This window comes from Hyperolius riggenbachi, chromosome 2 (genome assembly GCF_040937935.1).
Source record: "Hyperolius riggenbachi isolate aHypRig1 chromosome 2, aHypRig1.pri, whole genome shotgun sequence".
In the NCBI taxonomy this organism is placed as follows: Eukaryota; Metazoa; Chordata; class Amphibia; order Anura; family Hyperoliidae; genus Hyperolius; species Hyperolius riggenbachi.
In genome coordinates, this window is record NC_090647.1 from 114683749 (window position 1) to 114704295 (window position 20547).

The 20547-nt window shown below is 43.5% G+C and overlaps 1 protein-coding gene across 1 annotated transcript in view; it reads left to right on the plus strand.

Annotated features, from left to right (window-relative positions):
• The first annotated feature begins 1621 nt into the window (after window positions 1-1621).
• LOC137544840 (keratin, type II cytoskeletal cochleal-like) overlaps window positions 1622-20547 on the plus strand; it is a 29749-nt gene continuing 10823 nt past the window's right edge. Inside the window, exons 1-12 of the mRNA XM_068265931.1 lie at window positions 1622-1635; window positions 6173-6614; window positions 7058-7266; window positions 7357-7417; window positions 7517-7612; window positions 9885-10049; window positions 10232-10357; window positions 10537-10757; window positions 12500-12534; window positions 12627-12701; window positions 12825-12872; window positions 12966-13152. Coding sequence (XP_068122032.1) covers window positions 1622-1635; window positions 6173-6614; window positions 7058-7266; window positions 7357-7417; window positions 7517-7612; window positions 9885-10049; window positions 10232-10357; window positions 10537-10757; window positions 12500-12534; window positions 12627-12701; window positions 12825-12872; window positions 12966-13152 — 1679 coding nt within the window. The remainder of the gene's footprint in view (window positions 1636-6172; window positions 6615-7057; window positions 7267-7356; window positions 7418-7516; window positions 7613-9884; window positions 10050-10231; window positions 10358-10536; window positions 10758-12499; window positions 12535-12626; window positions 12702-12824; window positions 12873-12965; window positions 13153-20547) is intronic.

A 20547-nucleotide genomic window follows, 5' to 3' on the forward strand; every position in this document is an offset into this window, starting at 1 on the left:
AGATGAATGGGCAAAAATACCTGTGGGGACATGCAAAAAGCTGTTCTGCAATTATAGGAAGCATTTGATTGCTGTAATAGCAAATAAAGGCTTTTCTATTGATTATTGAGAAGGGTATGAATAATTTTGGACTGGATACTATTTGCTCAAATGTAAATTAACTGCTGAGAAAAGTGTTTTTTCCGCAATAATTCCTCTTGTACATTGTCAAGTAGAAGATGGAGGAGCACCCAGTCAAAAAGATGAACTTCTGTGTACCCAAGCCAAAGATCTCAGTACCAATAAGTTCTATAAGCCACAAAAAAATAAAAGTAAAAATTAGCTCTATATTTTCAGCCATCATTTTAATAACATTCTAATAAAGAGCTAATTTTTACTTTTATTTTTTGTGGTGCCAGCCTTTTTGTGTACTTCTCTTGTACATCGCCTTATTATCTTTTGGGACACACCTATGTAATTTCCCCTCAAAAATTACTTGAGTACTTTAGTTGAATAAAAGTAATTTTAAGTCAAAATTTGCCAGGGTATGAATAATTGTGGGCAGCACTGTATATTCAACCAGTAGTGTTTGTATGCACCATGCTAACGAGATACAATGAACAAGCCACAAAGAAAAATTGGCTCTTGGGTGCATAAAAAACTTCTTTTATTTAATCCCAGATGAACAGGACGTGGTCAATAAAGTGTTTCCAGAGGACCAGGTCCATGCCGGAGCTACCACGCCTGTAAACATGGGATACTTTCCAATGTTCAATGAAGAGATTTGCAAACCCCAGTGTGAATTGGGTCCCCATCGTCGTCCCGCTCACCTGAAGGTAGAAATTTTACCTGGAGGTAGATGACCAATTTCCGCATGCATCTTCTGTACCTCTGGGCGCTTCACTAGTGTGCACAGCTTGAAAGTTGCTCCTTTTGTATTTTTTTCTGAGGAAGTGGGCTTGAGACCCGGGAAACGAGTTGCAAACTGTTTTTGAATTAAGAATAAATACCTTTTTTCTTGTGCTTATACAATATTTGCGTTTTTGTCGGGTAGGTAAGTTCACCCTTGCTGCTTATTTTATACCTTTTTAACTTGATACTTTGACTCTGTTGGCGCCTCTGTATTGAATTGTCTAAGTGATAATTATCCACCCGGTGGGTGGGTTTGACCACCCTTCTTTCTTGTTCTTCGGAGAGCAACTTCTTAGCCTGATTGGGGATGGGCCTAATCTCCCCTCTTGTTTTTTGAGTGGTTGTCTGGTCTCTGCAACCCATACTTGTGAGTATTATTCACTACATACCATATTTACATTGTATTATCAATAATACATGATTGGGGCTCTCAATTGTCTACATTCTTGTTTTACATATCTAAAGCAGAAGGTAACTGAGTTATGTCAACTGCAAGTGGACTTAACACATATGGATCAATGCAGAGAACTGAGACCAGGGTCCAATACATAAATCAACAATTTCTCGCTATGCTGTGCCTGTTATTAAATTATCTCGAATCAGGAATGGATCAACAACCTCAGGTCATAAGCCATTTTCCCATATTTTTTCCAACATCTCAAAGAAGTTATCTGCAGACATGTACACATTTCTCTAATTAGAAATGTTTATCCATATGCTGGACTGAGAAATGGGGCACAGGAGGTGTGTAATTTTTCCAGTGTTTAAAGGTTAAGATTCTTGCCTTGAAGAGAGATCTGTGTATCAATAAACCAGTTAGGGTTTGTGTATCCAATAAGTCTTTGGGATGTGAAGTAGGAATTTGTACCTAAAATATATTTTCCAAAAGTATAATGATTAATGATATCTGTCCAGGATCTAGCCAGTTTGGGGCATTTCCACATGTGATGTAGGTCACCATGATCTACACATTGCTTTTAAATTACAAAATCTTGCAGAAAACTGGTATACAATGCCACCATTTATGATATTAAACCTCTTGCCGAAAGCCTAACACCATATGGCGGCAGCAGAGTGGCTCTGTTGTTCCTACGTGCCGCCATATGATGTCATCTCACGAGGAGTGAGATTTGACGGGAGCTCGCACGAGCTCCCGTCACTGTAAAACAGGGGACTCTAGCGATCAGCCTGCCAGCGAACAGAGCTGGCAGGCTGTTTATTTAGGTAAATATTTCATTTTTATATAGCACTGACATCTTCGGCAGCACTGCACAGAGTATATTGTTTTGTCACTAACTGTCCCTCGGATTGGCTCACAATCTAATCCCTGTCACACAGGGACCGATCAAGACCAAGTTGCACCTGGGGCAAGGTCAGGTTTGGGCACCTAAAGGTCAGGTTTTGGCGCCTAAACTGCCATTCATTTTGCCGCCTTTTTAAGAATTCAACAAACTGCGTCTGGGGCAAGATACCCGCTTGCCCCCCCCCCCCCCCCTAGATCCGTCCCTGCTGCCACAACCATATGCCATGTATAGAATATGTATCTAAGTCTAGGACCAATTAAGGGGGAAGCCAATTAACATATCTGTATGTTGCTTTTTTTAAATAAAATTTAGTGCTTTTTTTATTAATTACAATTAAATAAAAGTAGCAGCAGCAAACAAATACCACCAAAAGAAAGCTCTATTTGTGACTAGTAAAGGTAAAATTCATTTGTGTGCTAAGTTGTATGACCGAGCAATGAACCGTTAAAGTTGTGAAGTTCTGAATTGTAAAAAATGGCCTGGTCACTAGGGGGGTATAAACCTCTGGTCTTCAAGTGGTTAAATAGGCTACAAGACTGTACAAGCTGAGCATCAGCCTTGGCACAGCTTTGACAAAGGGATTTTACACCCTGAAACATATGTTGGTATAACCTCCAGTGGTTTTTGCTGGTTCTTAAAGCCAGTGTTACCTGACATATAAAAACAAAAGTCAGATACTCACCTAAGGAGAGGGAAGGCTCTGAGTCCTAATGAGCCTACCCTCTCCTCTTCCGGTACCCTCAGGATCCTCCGATCAAATCCGTTTAAGAAGCCGAGTCCTCCCGAAGACAGACGGCTCCGTACTGCGCACGCGCGAGTGCGTCATAGAGGGCGCTCGCGTATGCGCAGTACGGTGCGGCCCATCTTCGGGAGCCCGAGTGCTCCCGAAGACTTCCAAAACCTCCCTGCGGCGGCGGAAGTGGCAGTATTTGACCGAACTGGTCGAATACTGCTACGGGGGATCCTGAGCGGGACCGGGCACCGGGAGAGGAGAGGGAAGTCTCATTAGGACTCAGAGCCTTCCCTCTCCTTAGGTGAGTATCTGACTTTTGTTTTTATAGGTCGGGTAACATTGACTTTCACTTTCCCTGAGCTTGGTACAATTTGTGTTTTATATACCAAACTTGGGTTTGAGTCCACCAGGAGAAAAGTGTGATATAAATGTTATTTGTCTTGTGTGTCTTTACTTTGGATATGCCAAGATGATTTTTTATACGATCTAAATTTTTATTCCAATTAAAAAACGTAGCAGCATGCAGTACTTTCTTAATCAGAATCAAAAATCGGATTGTATAAAAAAATCAGAATCACATGTAGGGGTTGATTTACTATTGTGCGATAACTGCTTTCACAGCAGTTATCATGCGAACTGGCAGCGGCAAACATTTTCACGTGAAAAGCCTCACTTCACGTGATAAAAGAATGTTTGGGCGCGATCGCTGTGAAAGCAGTGTTCACGCAATAGTGAATCGACCCCCTAGAGTGCAAAAAACCTTACACTGTAGTTATCATGAGAAAGCAACCTGTATAATGTTTTCACTCGTTTGCTTTACTTCACATGATTGGGAAACTGTGAAAATGCTTTTTCTAAAGTCAAAAATGTTAGTTTTGAACAAAGTGGGTTGAGGCTTTAAAGGGACACTTAAGTCTGAGGGAAAAAATGAGTTTAACTCACCTGGGGCTTCTTCTACCAGCCCCCTGCAGTTGTCCTGTGCTCACACAGTCTCGCTCGGATCCTCCTGTCCCCCGCTGGCACCTACGTTTACTTTCGGCGACAGGCCCGATAGACACATCTGCTTCTTCACGTTCCTTACCGTAATAGCAGCATAGAGGGCGCTATTGCAGACAGGAACGTGAAAAAGCAGACGCCTGACCAGGCCTGTCGGGCCTGTTGCCGAAAGTGAAAGTAGCTGCCAGCGGGGGACAGGAGGATCTGAGCAAGACTGTATGGGCACAGGACAGCTGCAGGGGGCTGGTAGAAGCCCCAGATTTTTTTTCCAGTCTTAAGCGTCCCTTTAACTTTGTATGTTTATGATATTGTATAACGTTGTAGATCTTTGATGTGTCCTGCAACTTATGTCACATTTGGGACATTCATGGCTTCAATGTAAGCCCTGGTGGTTCCCAAAAACAGGAAATGTCTGGCAGCAATAAAAACTTGATAAATGTTCCAATTTTTCCTCATTATGGAAAGATAAAAAAACAAAAACTTGAATTTACTGATTTACTTACAACTTCCTACTAGAATAGATCTCTGCTCCAGTATTTGATATTGGCCATGCTAATTGAATTTTCTGAAGTTTCTGAAATGTTTGCTAAAATGAGCAGCCAACCTGTCTAACTCAAAATATAGTCCTAATCTGCAAACAGAAATGCTCAGCGCTTACCAATCAATCGGTCAATCCACTACTGGAAGACCTGCAGTCACCCGGTGTTTAAGATGCAACAAACAGGCCGTCACCACAACAACCAAACAGGAGATCAGTAATCTTGTAAAATGAACACAATTTTGTTGAACTTTTAAGATAGTGAACAATACTTACATGGGGGACCCCTGTAACAATCTTACCAGGGAAGAGAGACTGGGCACATCTTTCTGCACTGAACTGTGTATATTGCATAACTTGGTTAAGCTCAAGGCGAGATTTTACTCCTGGGTCCTTGTTATAGGGGCCCACAATGTAAGTACCATTTACCATTTTAAACAGCCATCTGTTCATTTTACAAGATTACTAAACCTCGGTTTGGTTATTGTGGTGGCGTCCACCTGTTTGTTGCACCTTGACCACCAGGTGACAACAGGTCTTCCTGTAGTGGATTGACTGATTGATTGGTAAGTGCTGAGCATTTTCGTTTGTATTCTGTTCCACTGTGAAGTGGTAACCTTGTAAGTAGCTTGGATATACGTTTACCAGTCATGGATTCAGTGGAGTGCTTGTGTCTTGTCTGCAACATACTACAGGTAGTCACTGGTTAACGAATGAGATAGCGACTGTAGGTTCATTTTTAACCTGAATCTATCTATAAGTCAAAACACTGTGCCATCCCTGTCCCTGGTACCTCCTCTATACCCCATGTGCTTCCAGTATCCCCCTCTGTGGCACCTTTGTTCCCCTGTGCCTTCAGGTTCCCCTCTGTTCTCCCACTGTGGGGCCTCAGTCCCCCGTGCCCTCAGTGTACTACCACAAAATTTCATTTTACCAGTTTAGAAAACAATTTATCTTTGTTTTATTTTTTTATTTGATTTTTTCAAATCAAGAATCAAGTTTCCCATTTTCTACCTGCACTTTGCTTCTGCATTAAGGCTAAACCAGATATACTGCAAGCTGAATTGATTTAATAACACCTGATTTACATTCAGATTTATGTATATTCCAAACACTGATACATTTTTACGACTGAATATTTTTTTAATGAAAGGAAAGTACACTAGTATTATTTTTTTAAGAGAAATAAAAACTCGTAGAGTATACAAGAACAGTAAAAATAACTAACTTGTAAAGTTCAGGCAAGTTTCTAAAATTAACTTTATGTGAGTTTTTATTTTTACATACTAGGCCAGGCCAACACATTTAACTAGTCATCGCTAGTCAACTAGTCATCACAATGTCAAAAAGTAAGTCACTATAATGTATATAATTATTTTCTCCATTCAGCTAAAATTGCTGAATGTTGTTTTATAGGTACAAAAATAAGAAACCATATTTTTTATCCAAACATAATTTACACTTTGGAAGGTGTGTAGCTGTTTAGGTTCTGAAAATGATGGAGCCATGAAATGCTATGCCAGCATATTAAAATCATAAAAATACAATGACAGGGTAATTTTTATTTCAAGTGGACTGCCAAGCCCATTTGACAAATTATAAAAGGAGACTGTGCCTGTATTGTAGAATACATTTTGAGCCTTCATTGTATTCAGCCACTTCAGTATTCTACCCAGCCATGTCTTACCTAGGCAATCACTGCAGCAGTAGCAGCTCTAGCTACAAAAATTTCAGCTCTTCTTCCTTGCCAAGAAACGTAAGAGGAGGAAGCAGCATGTGCTCTCCAAGAAATGTCAGTGGAGGCTCCCGAGTGCAATCACACTACAGCAGAAGTGCATACAATGCTGGAGGAAGTCGGAAGATTTCAGTCGCTAGTAACACTGGAATGAGCGGCTTTGGATCTGGTGGAGCTGGTTTTGGTGGTGGCTATGGGTCCGGATACGGCTCAGGAGGATCAAGCTTTGCTCGAGGTGGCTATGGGGGTCCTGGTTTTGGCAATTGTGGACCTGCTGGCATCACAAACGTCACTGTCAACCAAAGTCTTCTGGTGCCCCTTAACTTAGAAATTGATCCATCTATTCAAAAAGTCAGGACAGAAGAGAAAGAGCAAATCAAAACCCTGAACAACAAATTTGCCTCCTTCATTGACAAGGTATGTATTCATGGATCAATATTCTTATAAAGTTTTATGTGCTCTTATATGTTTCTAGTAGTGATGGTCATGTCTAGGAGAACTCATGGAGAACATGTGATTTTTTTCATCCGCTGATAGATTTACAAAACTCTGATTTCATGTGATCATATCCTGCTTCAGCACATGATCATGTACTTACATATCTATCACCTGACCAAATTGATCACATGCTTCTCTGTGAGTTTTCCTACACATGACCATCACTAGTTTCTAGCAAGTATACTACACTGTGAATTATCAAATATGTGTAAAAGAGAGTGAATATTATATAGGCTTAAAAAACAAATCTTTTTGCCTTTTATTAGTTGTTGCCTTTATATAGACCTAATTTAAAATATTCTGTAGGCATTATTTCAACCCTAAGTAAGAAAATGACAAGATTTATCGCTTGAATTCTACAGGTGAGGTTCTTAGAACAGCAGAATAAGGTGTTGGAAACAAAATGGGCCTTCCTGCAAGAGCAAAAGGCCGTGAAGAGCAATATGGAACCCCTGTTTGATTCCTATATTAGCAATCTCAGAAGGCAGTTGGATTCCTTGGAAGCTGAAAAGGCACGTTTAGAAGCAGAGAAGAAGAACATGGAGGACTTAGTTGAGGAATTCAAAAAGAAGTATGATGATAGTCTTAAAACAGCAGAATGATGATGTAAGATGTGGACGCATCAGTATCATTGATTTATATTAATTTACATTCCATTTAGGTATGAAGATGAACTCAACAAGCGTACAGCTGCAGAGAATGAGTTTGTGATACTTAAAAAGGTACGTAAAGCACCTTATGTGAAGATAAAACCTTCCTCAATCAGTTTATGGCTTTGTAGCTCGACACCTCTTTTTACCAAAACTTTTATTTTGTTATAGGATGTTGATACAGCTTTTATGAACAAAACTGAACTACAGGCAAAGGTCGATGCCCTCAATGATGACATCAACTTCAAGAGGATGGTGTATGAAATGGTAACTTTGAATTTTGGCTCAGACCATTACAAACTTAACATCTTGGCTTCTGAGATTGATTTCTAAATGTTTTCTGAGTTATAAAGCCACATTTCAATATAACATAAGGTTTTAGAAAACATAATTAACTATGCAGTATAGAATTGCACCATATTATCCATTAAAGCAGGAACTTTTGAATCAGGATGATACATTTATTGGCCCGGATCAGTGAATAATGGTGCACAGCGCCTATGCATAAAAATGGCGCTGCATTAAAAAGATACGCTTATCGCTATTTATCGTTAGTACTGCATAATAATGGCGCACAGGGAAAAAAAAGAAAAACGGCACACACTAACGTTATTTATCAATAGTGACACACACTGACGTTATTTATCAATAGTGCCGTTCATTTGCCAAACAGCAGACGTTATTTAACTGCAAAAAGGTGAATAGATTTAATGTAAACACTGTGAAGGTTAGGGTTAGGCACCACTGGGGGGGTCATAGAGTTAGGCACCATCAGGGGGGTCTTAGGGTTAGGCACCACCAGGGGGGTGGTTAGGGTTAGGCACCACCAGGGGGGTGGTTAGGGTTAGGCACCAATCGGGGGGGTCTTAGGGTTAGGCGCCACCAGGGGGATCTTAGGGTTAGGCACCACCAGGGGAGTCTTAGGTTTAGGCACCACCAGGGGGGTGTTAGGGTTAGGCACCACCAGGGGGGTGTTAGGGTTAGGCACCACCAGGGGGGTGGTAAGGATTAGGCACCACCAGGGGGGTGTTAGGGTTAGGCACCACCAGGGGGGTGGTTAGGGTTAGGCACCACCAGGGGAGTTTAGGGGTTAGGGATAGGTACAGAGAGGGTTCTGTGTGTTAACGGTAAATAACAATAAGGCTTTAACGTTAAATAACAATAAGGCTTTAACGTTAAATAGCGATAAGCGGCAAACGGATTAGCGGCAACACCGTGCGCCATTATTCTCAGGCGCCATTTTCAGATGGATCCTTATTGGCCAACTTAAAAGAAAAAGCTTTCGGCTAATAAGCCTTCTTCCTGTATGCTAAGAAGATGTTAGAAGACACAGCTACATTTAACATCACAACAAGGTACATAAATTGTTTTGCAAATTTAAATACATTTTATTTGGAAGCCTTAATTACAACAGAACATCCAAAGGGGGTCTTGAAATGATGTTTGCTAATCTATGTTAAATACAATAACATTTGTAAAGCGATTTTCTCCTATAGGACTCAGAGCAGACATATCTCATATCAATACATAATTACAGAGTGAACAGTGTTACAGAGGCATTAGTCAGGTTTTTATAAATGTCAGACTAAACAGGTGGCTTTTCTGTTTGGACTTCAAGAGGAACTCTAGTGAAAATAACGTAATGAAAAAAAGTGCTTAATTTTTACAATAATTATGTACAAATGATTTAGTCAGTGTTTGCCCATTGTAAATTCTTTCCTCTCCCTGATTTACATTCTGAAATGTATCATATCGTGACATTTTTACTGCTGGCAGGTGATGTCAGTGGAAGTAGCTGCTGCTTGCTTTTTTGGCAGTTGGAAACAGCTGTTATTTCTCACAATGCAACAAGGCTCCCACAGTGTGATGTCAGCACCATGGTCCTGACATCACACTGTGGGAGGGATTTCAACACAATATCAGCCATACAGAGCCCTCTGATGATCCATTTGAGAAAAGGAAAAGATTTCTCATGGGAAAGGGGGTATCAGCTACTGATTGGGATGAAGTTCAATCCTTCGTCATGGGTTCTCTTTAAATATTTCCAGGGATAGAGATGTCCTGATTGGGTGTGGCAGGGAGACCCAAAGTAAAGTGGCAGCATGACAGAAAGCTCTGGCTCCAAAAGTTTTGAGATAGACTCTGAGAAATAGATAAATAAGACCCTATAGATAAGACCCTTTGTTTACTCACCCCTCAGACAACTAGAACTCAGGCTTGCTTGAAGAGATTGTAAATTCCGAGTTCAAAATTTAAATTAGAAGCAGAATGGAAACAGTATTTGTTCAGGATGGAACAAATAATGAACTATGACATCAGATGAACATGTCAAGCATTAAAGCAGTCAGCAGAGGGCCAACTTAAGTTCATGGCATGAATGATCTATTAAACATCACTTGGAATTTAAGTGCTTTGAGTGAAGATGAAGACTTATTATTTATGTGTGTCTCTTAATATATTACAGTAGAAACAATGAAAAGGTATATTTTCCTTCACAGAAAAAAATGACTAAATTCATGCCTATATTTCTCTTTAACAGGAAATTAACCAGCTGCAGTCTCAGATCTCAGACACCTCTGTCATTGTGTCCATGGACAACAACCGCGACCTGGACATGGAGAGCATCATTAATGACATCAAAACTCAGTACCAAGATATAGCTAACAAGAGCAGACTTGAAGCCGAATCCTGGTACCAGTCTAAAGTAAGTCCATGTTGCAAAAAATCCACGAAATACTGTTAAGTTTTATTGTTGCTTGCTGAGTACTACTGACTCAAGTACATTTTGAAAGCTATAGTCTTCCTTTCTCTGTGGGCAAACCGTTCATTTCATTGGTCTTTTATTCAGGCGTCACTAACTTGTAATCTTTGTTATCTTTGATACAGTATGAAGAGCTTCAGGCTAAAGCAGGGAAACATGGAGATGATCTGCGCAACACAAGAGATGAAATTGCTGATCTCAACAGACATATCCAAAGACTCAAAGCAGATATTGAAAGCATGAAAGCTCAGGTATGGTATGATTCTCAAATGTATCCATCTGATAAACTATTAGTAACCTGGATTGAATATTTTGTGGTATACACAATAGATTTAAGCAAATAATTTAAATAAAGCAACTTTTTTACATCTCCCCACTAGACATAGGATGGGCTATACTATGTAGACTCATTTGTATGTATTTTATCTAGCGAGCCAAGCTGGAAGCTGCCATTGCAGAGGCACAGGACCGTGGCGAGATGGCTCTTAAGGACGCCAAGAACAAACTGAATGAACTGGAGGACGCACTACAGAAGTCTAAGCAGGACATGGCTCGTCAACTGAAGGAATATCAAGAACTGATGAACACCAAAATGGCTCTGGACCTTGAAATTGCTGCCTACAAGAAACTGTTGGAAGGGGAAGAGATCCGGTGGGTGCATGACTCTAATGTTAAAATTCAACGGGTCTAAAATATTGATTATGATAAACATCTATACTGTATGGGAGACACGTTCCTTAAAAGCAATACTGGTTGAACTCGATGGACGTATGTCTTTTTTCAACCAAAATAACTATGTAATATAAGGGGAAAGTCCACACATTTTTGAAGCACCTTGGGTGTTTATGCAGGAAGAGGACCTGTGTATCCTTGGAATGATTGTTTGGACAACTAAAGCCACTTGGATCTGTGAAAACAGGCTACTGCTACAAGAGTGTTTGGATCCTCCCCATATATTGCTTGGCCACTGAAGGTCATAGCAGCCTCTTTCACTTTGAACTCTACAAGGTTGTTCTACTCCTAGTCCTTAACATATGGACTTATTTTTAGAAAAGCTCACATAGGCCAAGGTCTAGGGGAACTACTGCCTATAGTGACCAAGTAAGGAATTTGGAAAGGGGGGGAGGGGGACTTCTGCATTTGAAGGAACAGGTTGCAAGCGGAAAAGTAAGGCTGCAAATAGGGATCTGTGCATAGAAGAGGGGTGCTGCTGTCCAAAAGATGGAGATAGAGAGCAGCTACTGTACATGGAAGTTCCAAATGGGAGGGGGAGCAGCAGAAGAAAGTTCAGCTATGAGGTCAAGCAATATAAATGTGGCCCTATACTAATTATTTTTTGACAAGTATTGAAAAGTTTATCCTAAAATTCCTGTATGAGTATCCTCTTTTCTCCTGTCTGACACAATTTTTTCCCTTTTGTACTTTTTGAAACAAGAATGGTCCTTGTATTTCACTGCTAGCTTCCTCTTTGTGTGTAAATTCTTGTCTAAACCACTTTTATCTGCTGTGTCTGTGATAAAGTAATCTGAGCTTAAAGAATACAAAGAGGAAAAAACTTGGATTGGTTAGGTGGTGGTTAGAAGAAAGAGTACAGACCCACACTGATGTTTTCTGAAATGTGCTGAGATCATACAAACTGACGGTCATGGGGAACATTCTCTGACATAAAGTTTAAACTTCATAGGCCAAAGAAATACTGGGCAGAATAAAGAGCATCTTCTCCGTACTTTCTCTAAGACTTTTCTATATCTCATAATACTTTTTGAGACCTTTGGAACATATGTAAAGAAAAATGTGACTTTGTTCAGTGTCAAGGACAAGGGGATGTAACCCATCTCTGATACCCAGGGGAAGGTGGGGGTAGGTTCCCCAATGCATGGGGGGTTACATCCAAGTGGTAACATATGGTAGAATCTGGAAGCCGACTTTAGTAAAGGGGACTCTGACATATCAAATAACTGGAGTGGTGGGTAAAATATGAATGGCAGTACACAGATTTTATGCCGTGGAATAAAGTTTTCATGACACTAAATATTAATGTTGGCTTTTTGTGGCACCATAGCTGGAGTCTAATCAGTAGAGCTCCAGATACCAGTAAAAAGACGGATCGCTGCAACCACCAGCGTAACCAAAGGGAGCCTGGGATCCAAGTGCATCGATTCGGGCAGTAGCAGGGAAAGCATGTCCCGCTACACCGTTGTGAGGGTAAAAAGGATTTCTGATAGTTTAGAAGGTCTCCAGGATATCATTGAAGAAAATGGGTTTCAGATAAGAACATAATTGCTTTATGAAAAATATTACAGGCATTTATGGAAACACATACATTTGTTTTGTGATAATAATCTCCACTGGCTTTGTAACTTTAATACTAAAGTGTACATGTTTATATTTAGGCTCTCTGGAGAATGTGCAGGATCAGTTAAGATTTGTAAGTAATCTGCTTTAATATTTAGTTACTTTATTATGTAGACTGAAGTATACACTGAGCGATACTCATACTGTAAATTCTTGTTCACACAGCTGTTGTCACATCCTGTTTCGGAGGATCCACAGGAGGCGCAGGTGGTTACCATGGTGATAGCGGCATGAGTTCTGGTGCTACCACTGGAAGTATGAGCTCTGGAAGCAGTTATGGAGGTGTGAGTTCTGGAAGCAGCAACAGGGTAATGAGTTCTGGAAGTACCACTGGAGGAATGAGTTCTGGAAGCAGTCATGGAGCAGTGAGCTCTTCTAGCAGCAGCGCCAACAGAGGAATGAGTTCTGGAAGTAGCTATGGAGGAATGAGTTCCGGAAGTACCACTGGAGGAATGAGTTCTGGAAATAGCTATGGAGCAGTGAGTTCTGGAAGTAGCTATGGAGGAGCAGCAAGTGGCGGTATGAGTAGCAGTAGCAACCAGCTCACTCCTGGAGGAGGCTTCAGCTCAAGCAGCAGTTCTTCTACTCGTGGTTACGGCTCTGGTCCAGGATACTCAAGTGGGAGCACCTCAAGTATGATTAGCACTACTACTACTACAACAAAAAGTGTTTCTACAGGCCAGAAGAAGATGTAAGCCTATAAAGCAAAAGAAATTATTGAAAGCACAACTGATGTATTAACTTCTCTGGCATATCTAGCTGCAACCTCCTGCTTGATCTAGTCTATCTTTAACAGTCACAAATTAAGAATAGATATTAAAGGGATACTGTAGGGGGGTCGGGGGAAAATGAGTTGAAGTTACCCGGGGCTTCTAATGGTCCCCCGCAGGTATCCTGTGCAAGTGCAGTCACTCACCGATGCTCCGGCCCCACCTCCAGTTCACTTCTGGAATTTCAGACTTTAAAGTCTGAAAACCACTGCGCCTGCGTTGCCGTGTCTTCGTTTCCCCTGATGTCACCAGAAGCGCACGGCGCAGGCATGGCAACGCAGGTGCAGTGGTTTTCAGGCTTTAAAGTCTGAAATTCCAGAAGTGAACCAGAGGCGGGACCGGAGCATTGGGGAGTGGCTGCACTTGCACAGGATACCTGCGGGGGACCATTAGAAGCCCCGGGTAACTTCAACTCATTTTCCCCCGACCCCCTACAGTATCCCTTTAAGGCAGAACCATCATCAAAAGCCTTGAAAAATCCTAATTTCTTTGTACAAGCCCAAAAGTTATTTGTTATTTGAAAAATTCTAAATTCAATATTGCAGAATGATGCATATGTATTAAATGATATTTAATAGATGTGTTGTCATCCGGCAAATCAATTATTAGTATAAAGAAATTCCATAGATACATAATACTTCCCGCCGTGAAAGCATCCTGGCCAATACATTGATACTCACCTACTGAATACATTCATTGCTTTCTATTTTCTTCAAAATGTTTCCAACTGCACTTCTGTTAAATAAACTTCAGTTCATTCAAAGTATCTTTGTCTTTTAAATTATTGCTATTAGAAGTGGCACAAAACTTTCTTGATTTCCAAAGTTGGTGAATCTTTTTCACACTGAATGGTGTCTGATCGGAAAATGTTAAATTAGTCCCAGGTGAACCAAGAAAGCATGTAACACCTGTTTTACATTATTAATTGATTAATTTATAGAACAAATTAAATCAACAGTCTTATTCCCATGTAAAAATAATGTGGATCAGTGTTTTTAGTAAAATAGTAAGCACAATATTCTGTTTTAACTGATAAGATTCAGAACGATTCGTAGTCAGTTACCTCAAAAATTATATTTTACCTAGCAATTAAAGTGATGGATTTACCATAAAGTTTCTACCAGCATACTATGGCAAGACCTAAAGTAAATTCTAGAAGAGATGATAAAAAAATTGTTGATGTACAGTATATCAACCTGGATAATATTGCAAAACACTGAAAAAAAAACACAATAAGAACTGTTATTCTCAATGGAAAATATTTTGAAGTATTAAAACACTCAAAATTCCAAAGATTTTTGAAGGGCAGGTGCTGCTGACTCTTTCACTGTCAGTAGGTGCATGCTCTCCGAAGGTGTAGAATCTAAGTTTAGACTACAGACTATAGTTTTTTTTCCTAGAGAACCCCACAAAGGATGTCCCACATTTCTTTGCTGTTTAGTAGCCACCAGGTGGCAGTCCTTGGGATTGCCCCACCAGTGACATATGAGTAGTGGTGCTCAGCAGAGCTCGAATATTCGAGTAGCTCGAATATTCGAGCTCTTTTTCAGCTATTCGAGCTCGGTATTCGAGCTCCGAATAGCTGTAGCTATTCGAATGGGCTATTCGAGAACACTCGAATAGCCCATTCACTATTCGAGCTATTCGAGCAAACCGGCGCTATTCGAGCTCGGTACCGAGCTCGAATAGCGTCATAGCCCAGATTGATGTGCTTAGAGCCAATCAGAGGGCTCCCAGGCCCTCTGACGGCAGCCAATCACAGAGGGGGACCCTGGCCAGCCCCTACCCTATAAATAGCGGCCGCCATGTTCGGGTTTTCCATGCTTGCCTGAGACTTGTACAGAGAGAGATCTGCTCCTTTGTGCTTTGGCTTAGCAAGTGCTCTATTGTGTTCATTTACCTAGCGTTTTTGCTCACCTACACCTGCCATATACACCTGTATTGTTGTTATTTAGATAGACATTGTATTTTAGTTAGTAGCTTGTGTGTTACATTAGAGACAGGCAGCTGCTGCAAGCTTACAGGTTTAGGCCTCAGGGGGGCCTTGCCTCTGTGGGCAGCTGTCCTCTGTTTATTTCTCTCATCATCTATACCAGTATTTCTGCTGTCCTTTACTAATAGTATTGTAGTTATACTGTACTAGGAGTAGGACACTCACTGACTGTCACTGTTTATAGGCTACTAGCTAGCTCCTGCGTGTGTGCACTCACTCACTGTCTGTGTGTACACACACTCTATTTCCTTCTGATTACTGATTGATTATTGTTAGTTGTACTTACTTACTACTTACTCTTACTGTACCCGTAGGGACACTCACTGTCACTGTTCATATAGGCTACTAGCTCCTGCGTGTGCGCACTCACTGTCTGAGTGTACACACACAACACACACTCTATTTCCTTCTGATCGCTGATTGATTATTGTAATTAGTTAGTTCTACTTACTGTTACTACTTACTCTTACTGTACTAGGAGTCTAGGACACTCAGTCACTGTGTTCATAGGCTACTAGCTCCTGCGTGCGTGCACTCACTGTCTGAGTGTACACACACCCACACTCCATTTCCTTCTGATCGCTGATTGATTATTGTTATTAGTTAGTTCTACTTACTGTTACTACTTACTTACTCTTACTGTACTAGGAGTCTAGGACACTCAGTCACTGTGTCCATAGGCTACTAGCTCCTGCGTGCGTGCACTCACTGTCTGAGTGTACACACACCACCCACACTCCATTTCCTTCTGATCGCTGATTGATTATTGTTATTAGTTAGTTCTACTACTTACTGTTACTACTTACTGTACTAGGAGTCTAGGACACTCAGTCACTGTGTCCATAGGCTACTAGCTCCTGCGTGCGTGCACTCACTGTCTGAGTGTACACACACCACCCACACTCCATTTCCTTCTGATCGCTGATTGATTATTGTTATTAGTTAGTTCTACTACTTACTGTTACTACTTACTGTACTAGGAGTCTAGGACACTCAGTCACTGTGTCCATAGGCTACTAGCTCCTGCGTGCGTGCACTCACTGTCTGAGTGTACACACACCACCCACACTCCATTTCCTTCTGATCGCTGATTGATTATTGTTATTAGTTAGTTCTACTACTTACTGTTACTACTTACTTACTCTTACTGTACTAGGAGTCTAGGACACCCAGTCACTGTGTCCATAGGCTACTAGCTCCTGCGTGCGTGCACTCACTGTCTGAGTGTACACACACCACCCACACTCCATTTCCTTCTGATCGCTGATTGATTATTGTTATTAGTTAGTTCTACTTACTGTTACTACTTACTTACTCTTACTGTACTAGGAGTCTAGGACACTCAGTCACTGTGTCCATAGGCTACTAGCTCCTGCGTGCGTGCACTCACTGTCTGAGTGTACACACACCACCCACACTCCATTTCCTTCTGATCGCTGATTGATTATTGTTATTAGTTAGTTCTACTACTTACTGTTACTACTTACTGTACTAGGAGTCTAGGACACTCAGTCACTGTGTCCATAGGCTACTAGCTCCTGCGTGCGTGCACTCACTGTCTGAGTGTACACACACCACCCACACTCCATTTCCTTCTGATCGCTGATTGATTATTGTTATTAGTTAGTTCTACTACTTACTGTTACTACTTACTTACTCTTACTGTACTAGGAGTCTAGGACACCCAGTCACTGTGTCCATAGGCTACTAGCTCCTGCGTGCGTGCACTCACTGTCTGAGTGTACACACACCACCCACACTCCATTTCCTTCTGATCGCTGATTGATTATTGTTATTAGTTAGTTCTACTTACTGTTACTACTTACTTACTCTTACTGTACTAGGAGTCTAGGACACTCAGTCACTGTGTCCATAGGCTACTAGCTCCTGCGTGCGTGCACTCACTGTCTGAGTGTACACACACCACCCACACTCCATTTCCTTCTGATCGCTGATTGATTATTGTTATTAGTTAGTTCTACTACTTACTGTTACTACTTACTGTACTAGGAGTCTAGGACACTCAGTCACTGTGTCCATAGGCTACTAGCTCCTGCGTGCGTGCACTCACTGTCTGAGTGTACACACACCACCCACACTCCATTTCCTTCTGATCGCTGATTGATTATTGTTATTAGTTAGTTCTACTACTTACTGTTACTACTTACTGTACTAGGAGTCTAGGACACTCAGTCACTGTGTCCATAGGCTACTAGCTCCTGCGTGCGTGCACTCACTGTCTGAGTGTACACACACCACCCACACTCCATTTCCTTCTGATCGCTGATTGATTATTGTTATTAGTTAGTTCTACTACTTACTGTTACTACTTACTTACTCTTACTGTACTAGGAGTCTAGGACACCCAGTCACTGTGTCCATAGGCTACTAGCTCCTGCGTGCGTGCACTCACTGTCTGAGTGTACACACACCACCCACACTCCATTTCCTTCTGATCGCTGATTGATTATTGTTATTAGTTAGTTCTACTTACTGTTACTACTTACTTACTCTTACTGTACTAGGAGTCTAGGACACTCAGTCACTGTGTCCATAGGCTACTAGCTCCTGCGTGCGTGCACTCACTGTCTGAGTGTACACACACACCACCCACACTCCATTTCCTTCTGATCGCTGATTGATTATTGTTATTAGTTAGTTCTACTTACTGTTACTACTTACTTACTCTTACCGTACTAGGAGTCTAGGACACTCAGTCACTGTGTCCATAGGCTACTAGCTCCTGCGTGCGTGCACTCACTGTCTGAGTGTACACACACTAAATTTACTTGTGATTACTACTACTGATTATTGTAACTGCTAGTTGTACTTCCTGACTGTTAATACTTACTTACTGTACTAGGGGACACTCACTCAGTCACCTCACCAACCAACCCACTCCATTAAAGTACCCCACTTTTCACCCGCCCTTTTACAAAACTTTTGTCTATACGCCCAAAACATTGAAGATGTCTGGAAGTGGCAGCCAGCGCGGTTTGGGCAAGGGGAAGGGCAGCAAGGGAATCAGGAAGAGAGGGAGCAGCATTGTGGCAAGCCGCGGCCGCGGGCGCGCCACCATGCACAGTTCCGCAGCAGCAGCAGCAGCGTCAGTGGCTAACATTCCTCCCATAGCCACTGGCCGTGGACGCCTTGGGCGCCGCCCAGGAGGAGCATCTGCAACTCACGCTGCAGAGACACAGCAGCAGCAGCGTGTAGCACCTGCTCCCATTTTCCTCCAGCCGGGTCGGAAACGTCCCATTGAGGAAAAGGATGCAGACACTGTGGTGCAACTCATGACGGAGGATGAGCAGCCCGCCATCAGCTCTGCATCCGAGGCCTCCACCCTCACCACCACCACCCCTGTTCGCAGCAGCCGCCCAGCAGGGCCTGGGGAGGAGGCCAGTTCACCGTCAGTCGCCGACCTGTCACTCAGCACTCTTTTGACCCCAGGCATGATGAGTCAATTGAATGCTGTTGTTGGCGATTTGGAGGAGGAGATGCTGATGGGCACTTTGGGGGAGGAGGGATTGGACAGCAAGACTGTGGCGACAGTCAAGCGTCCCATCCATGCATCAGCAGAGGAGTTTGGGGGGTCATCATCAGAGCAGGACATGTTTCAGGAGGGGCATGATGATGATGACCCGGTGACAGACAGAGACTGGGTGCCAACACATCCAGAGGATGTCGTCCTCAGCAGCTCTGAGGAGGAGGAGGAGGATGCGGTTGTGGGCCTTGCAAGGAGGCGCATCATTGCAAGCATTGGCAGCGTCCCACAGCCTGCTGGTGTCTCAGGCTCAGCAGCAGCAGCAGCAGCATCAGCCAGTACCACCACCAGCCGCACCCAAGACCCCCCCCCCCCCCCCAACCACCACAGGGAAACAGGCAGCAGCGCTTCCATGCCGTAGGGGGATGTTTTTGTCACCAATCTGGCGGTTTTTCACCATGCCCACAGTGTACAGCAAGTACGCCACTTGCAACCACTGTCAGCGGAAGTTGAGCAGAGGTGCAGACCCCTTGAAGTTCAGCACCAGCTCGCTGATCAACCACCTTTCTGCGAAACACTTCCACCAGCATGAGGAGTTCCAGAGGCTGAAGGCATCTGGTGCTGGCAGTGGCACCAATCCCATCACTGCACAGCCTTCAGCAGCAGCAGCAGCAACAGCAGCCACCCGCCCTCCTGCTCCTCCAGCAGCACCAGCAGGAGTGCGGAAACGCCCTGCTCCTCCCCCCTCTGCAACTCCTGCCGCCGACACTGAGGCCTGTTCTGGCAGCCAGTCCTCAGTGGCCTCCTCTGCTCCGTCTGCTGATTCCCGTGCCAGCAAAAAGGCACGCCAGAGCCTTTTGAGCGAGTCCTTCCAGGGGGTGGTTAGGGCTCTGCCTCCCAGCAGCCGTCGCGTGCGGCAGCTGAACGGCTTGCTGGCACGGGCCATGTGCTCCCAACTCCTGCCGTACACGCTCGTGCAGGAGGGGAGCGACATGCGGGCGCTGCTTGCTTGTGCAGCCCCAGACTGGCAGCTCCCCAGCAGACACTTCTTCGCCCGCAAGGCCATTCCTGCACTGCACCGCTTTGTGATGGCCAATGTGGAGCGAGGGCTGGAGCACGCGGTTGGTGAAAGGGTCCACGTCACCATGGACTCCTGGAGCAGCCGCTTCGGGACAGGCCGCTACCTGTCCTTCACTGTCCACTGGGTCAGCTTGGTGGAAGGGGGTGAGGATGGGAGAGCAGCAGCGGGCACAGCAGCAGCAGCAACACAGTGGGTGGTGCCACCCCGCAGGGTCAGGGGAACTGCAGCGGGTTCCTCCGATCCTCTGCCATCCTCCGCCACACCTGGCCAAACCCCCCGCCTCAGCAGCAGTGTGAAGGCCCGCCACTGCCAAGCGCTGCTGCACTTGGTCAGCCTTGGCAAGACCAAGCTGACGGCAGCCCACGTGTTGGCCAAACTCCAGGAGCAGGAGCGGATTTGGCTGACCCCCAGAGGCCTCAGAGTCGGAGAGGTGGTGTCCGACAATGGGGCCAATCTGGTTGCTGCCATAGACAGGGGAAACCTGACCCACATCCCCTGTCTTGCCCACGTGCTGAACCTGGTGGTGCAGAAGTTCCTGCGCACCTACCAGGGGATGGACGAGCTGCTGGAAACGGCAAGGAACGTTGTGCGTCACTTCCGGCGCTCGGCTGCAGCCTGTGCGAGCCTGGAAGACGTGCAAAAGGAGCTGGATCTGCCACGCCATCGGCTGATCATTGACGTTCCGACTCGCTGGAACTCCACCCTGGCGATGTTGGAGCGTCTGGTTGAACAGAAGCACGCTGTCAACCACTACCTTG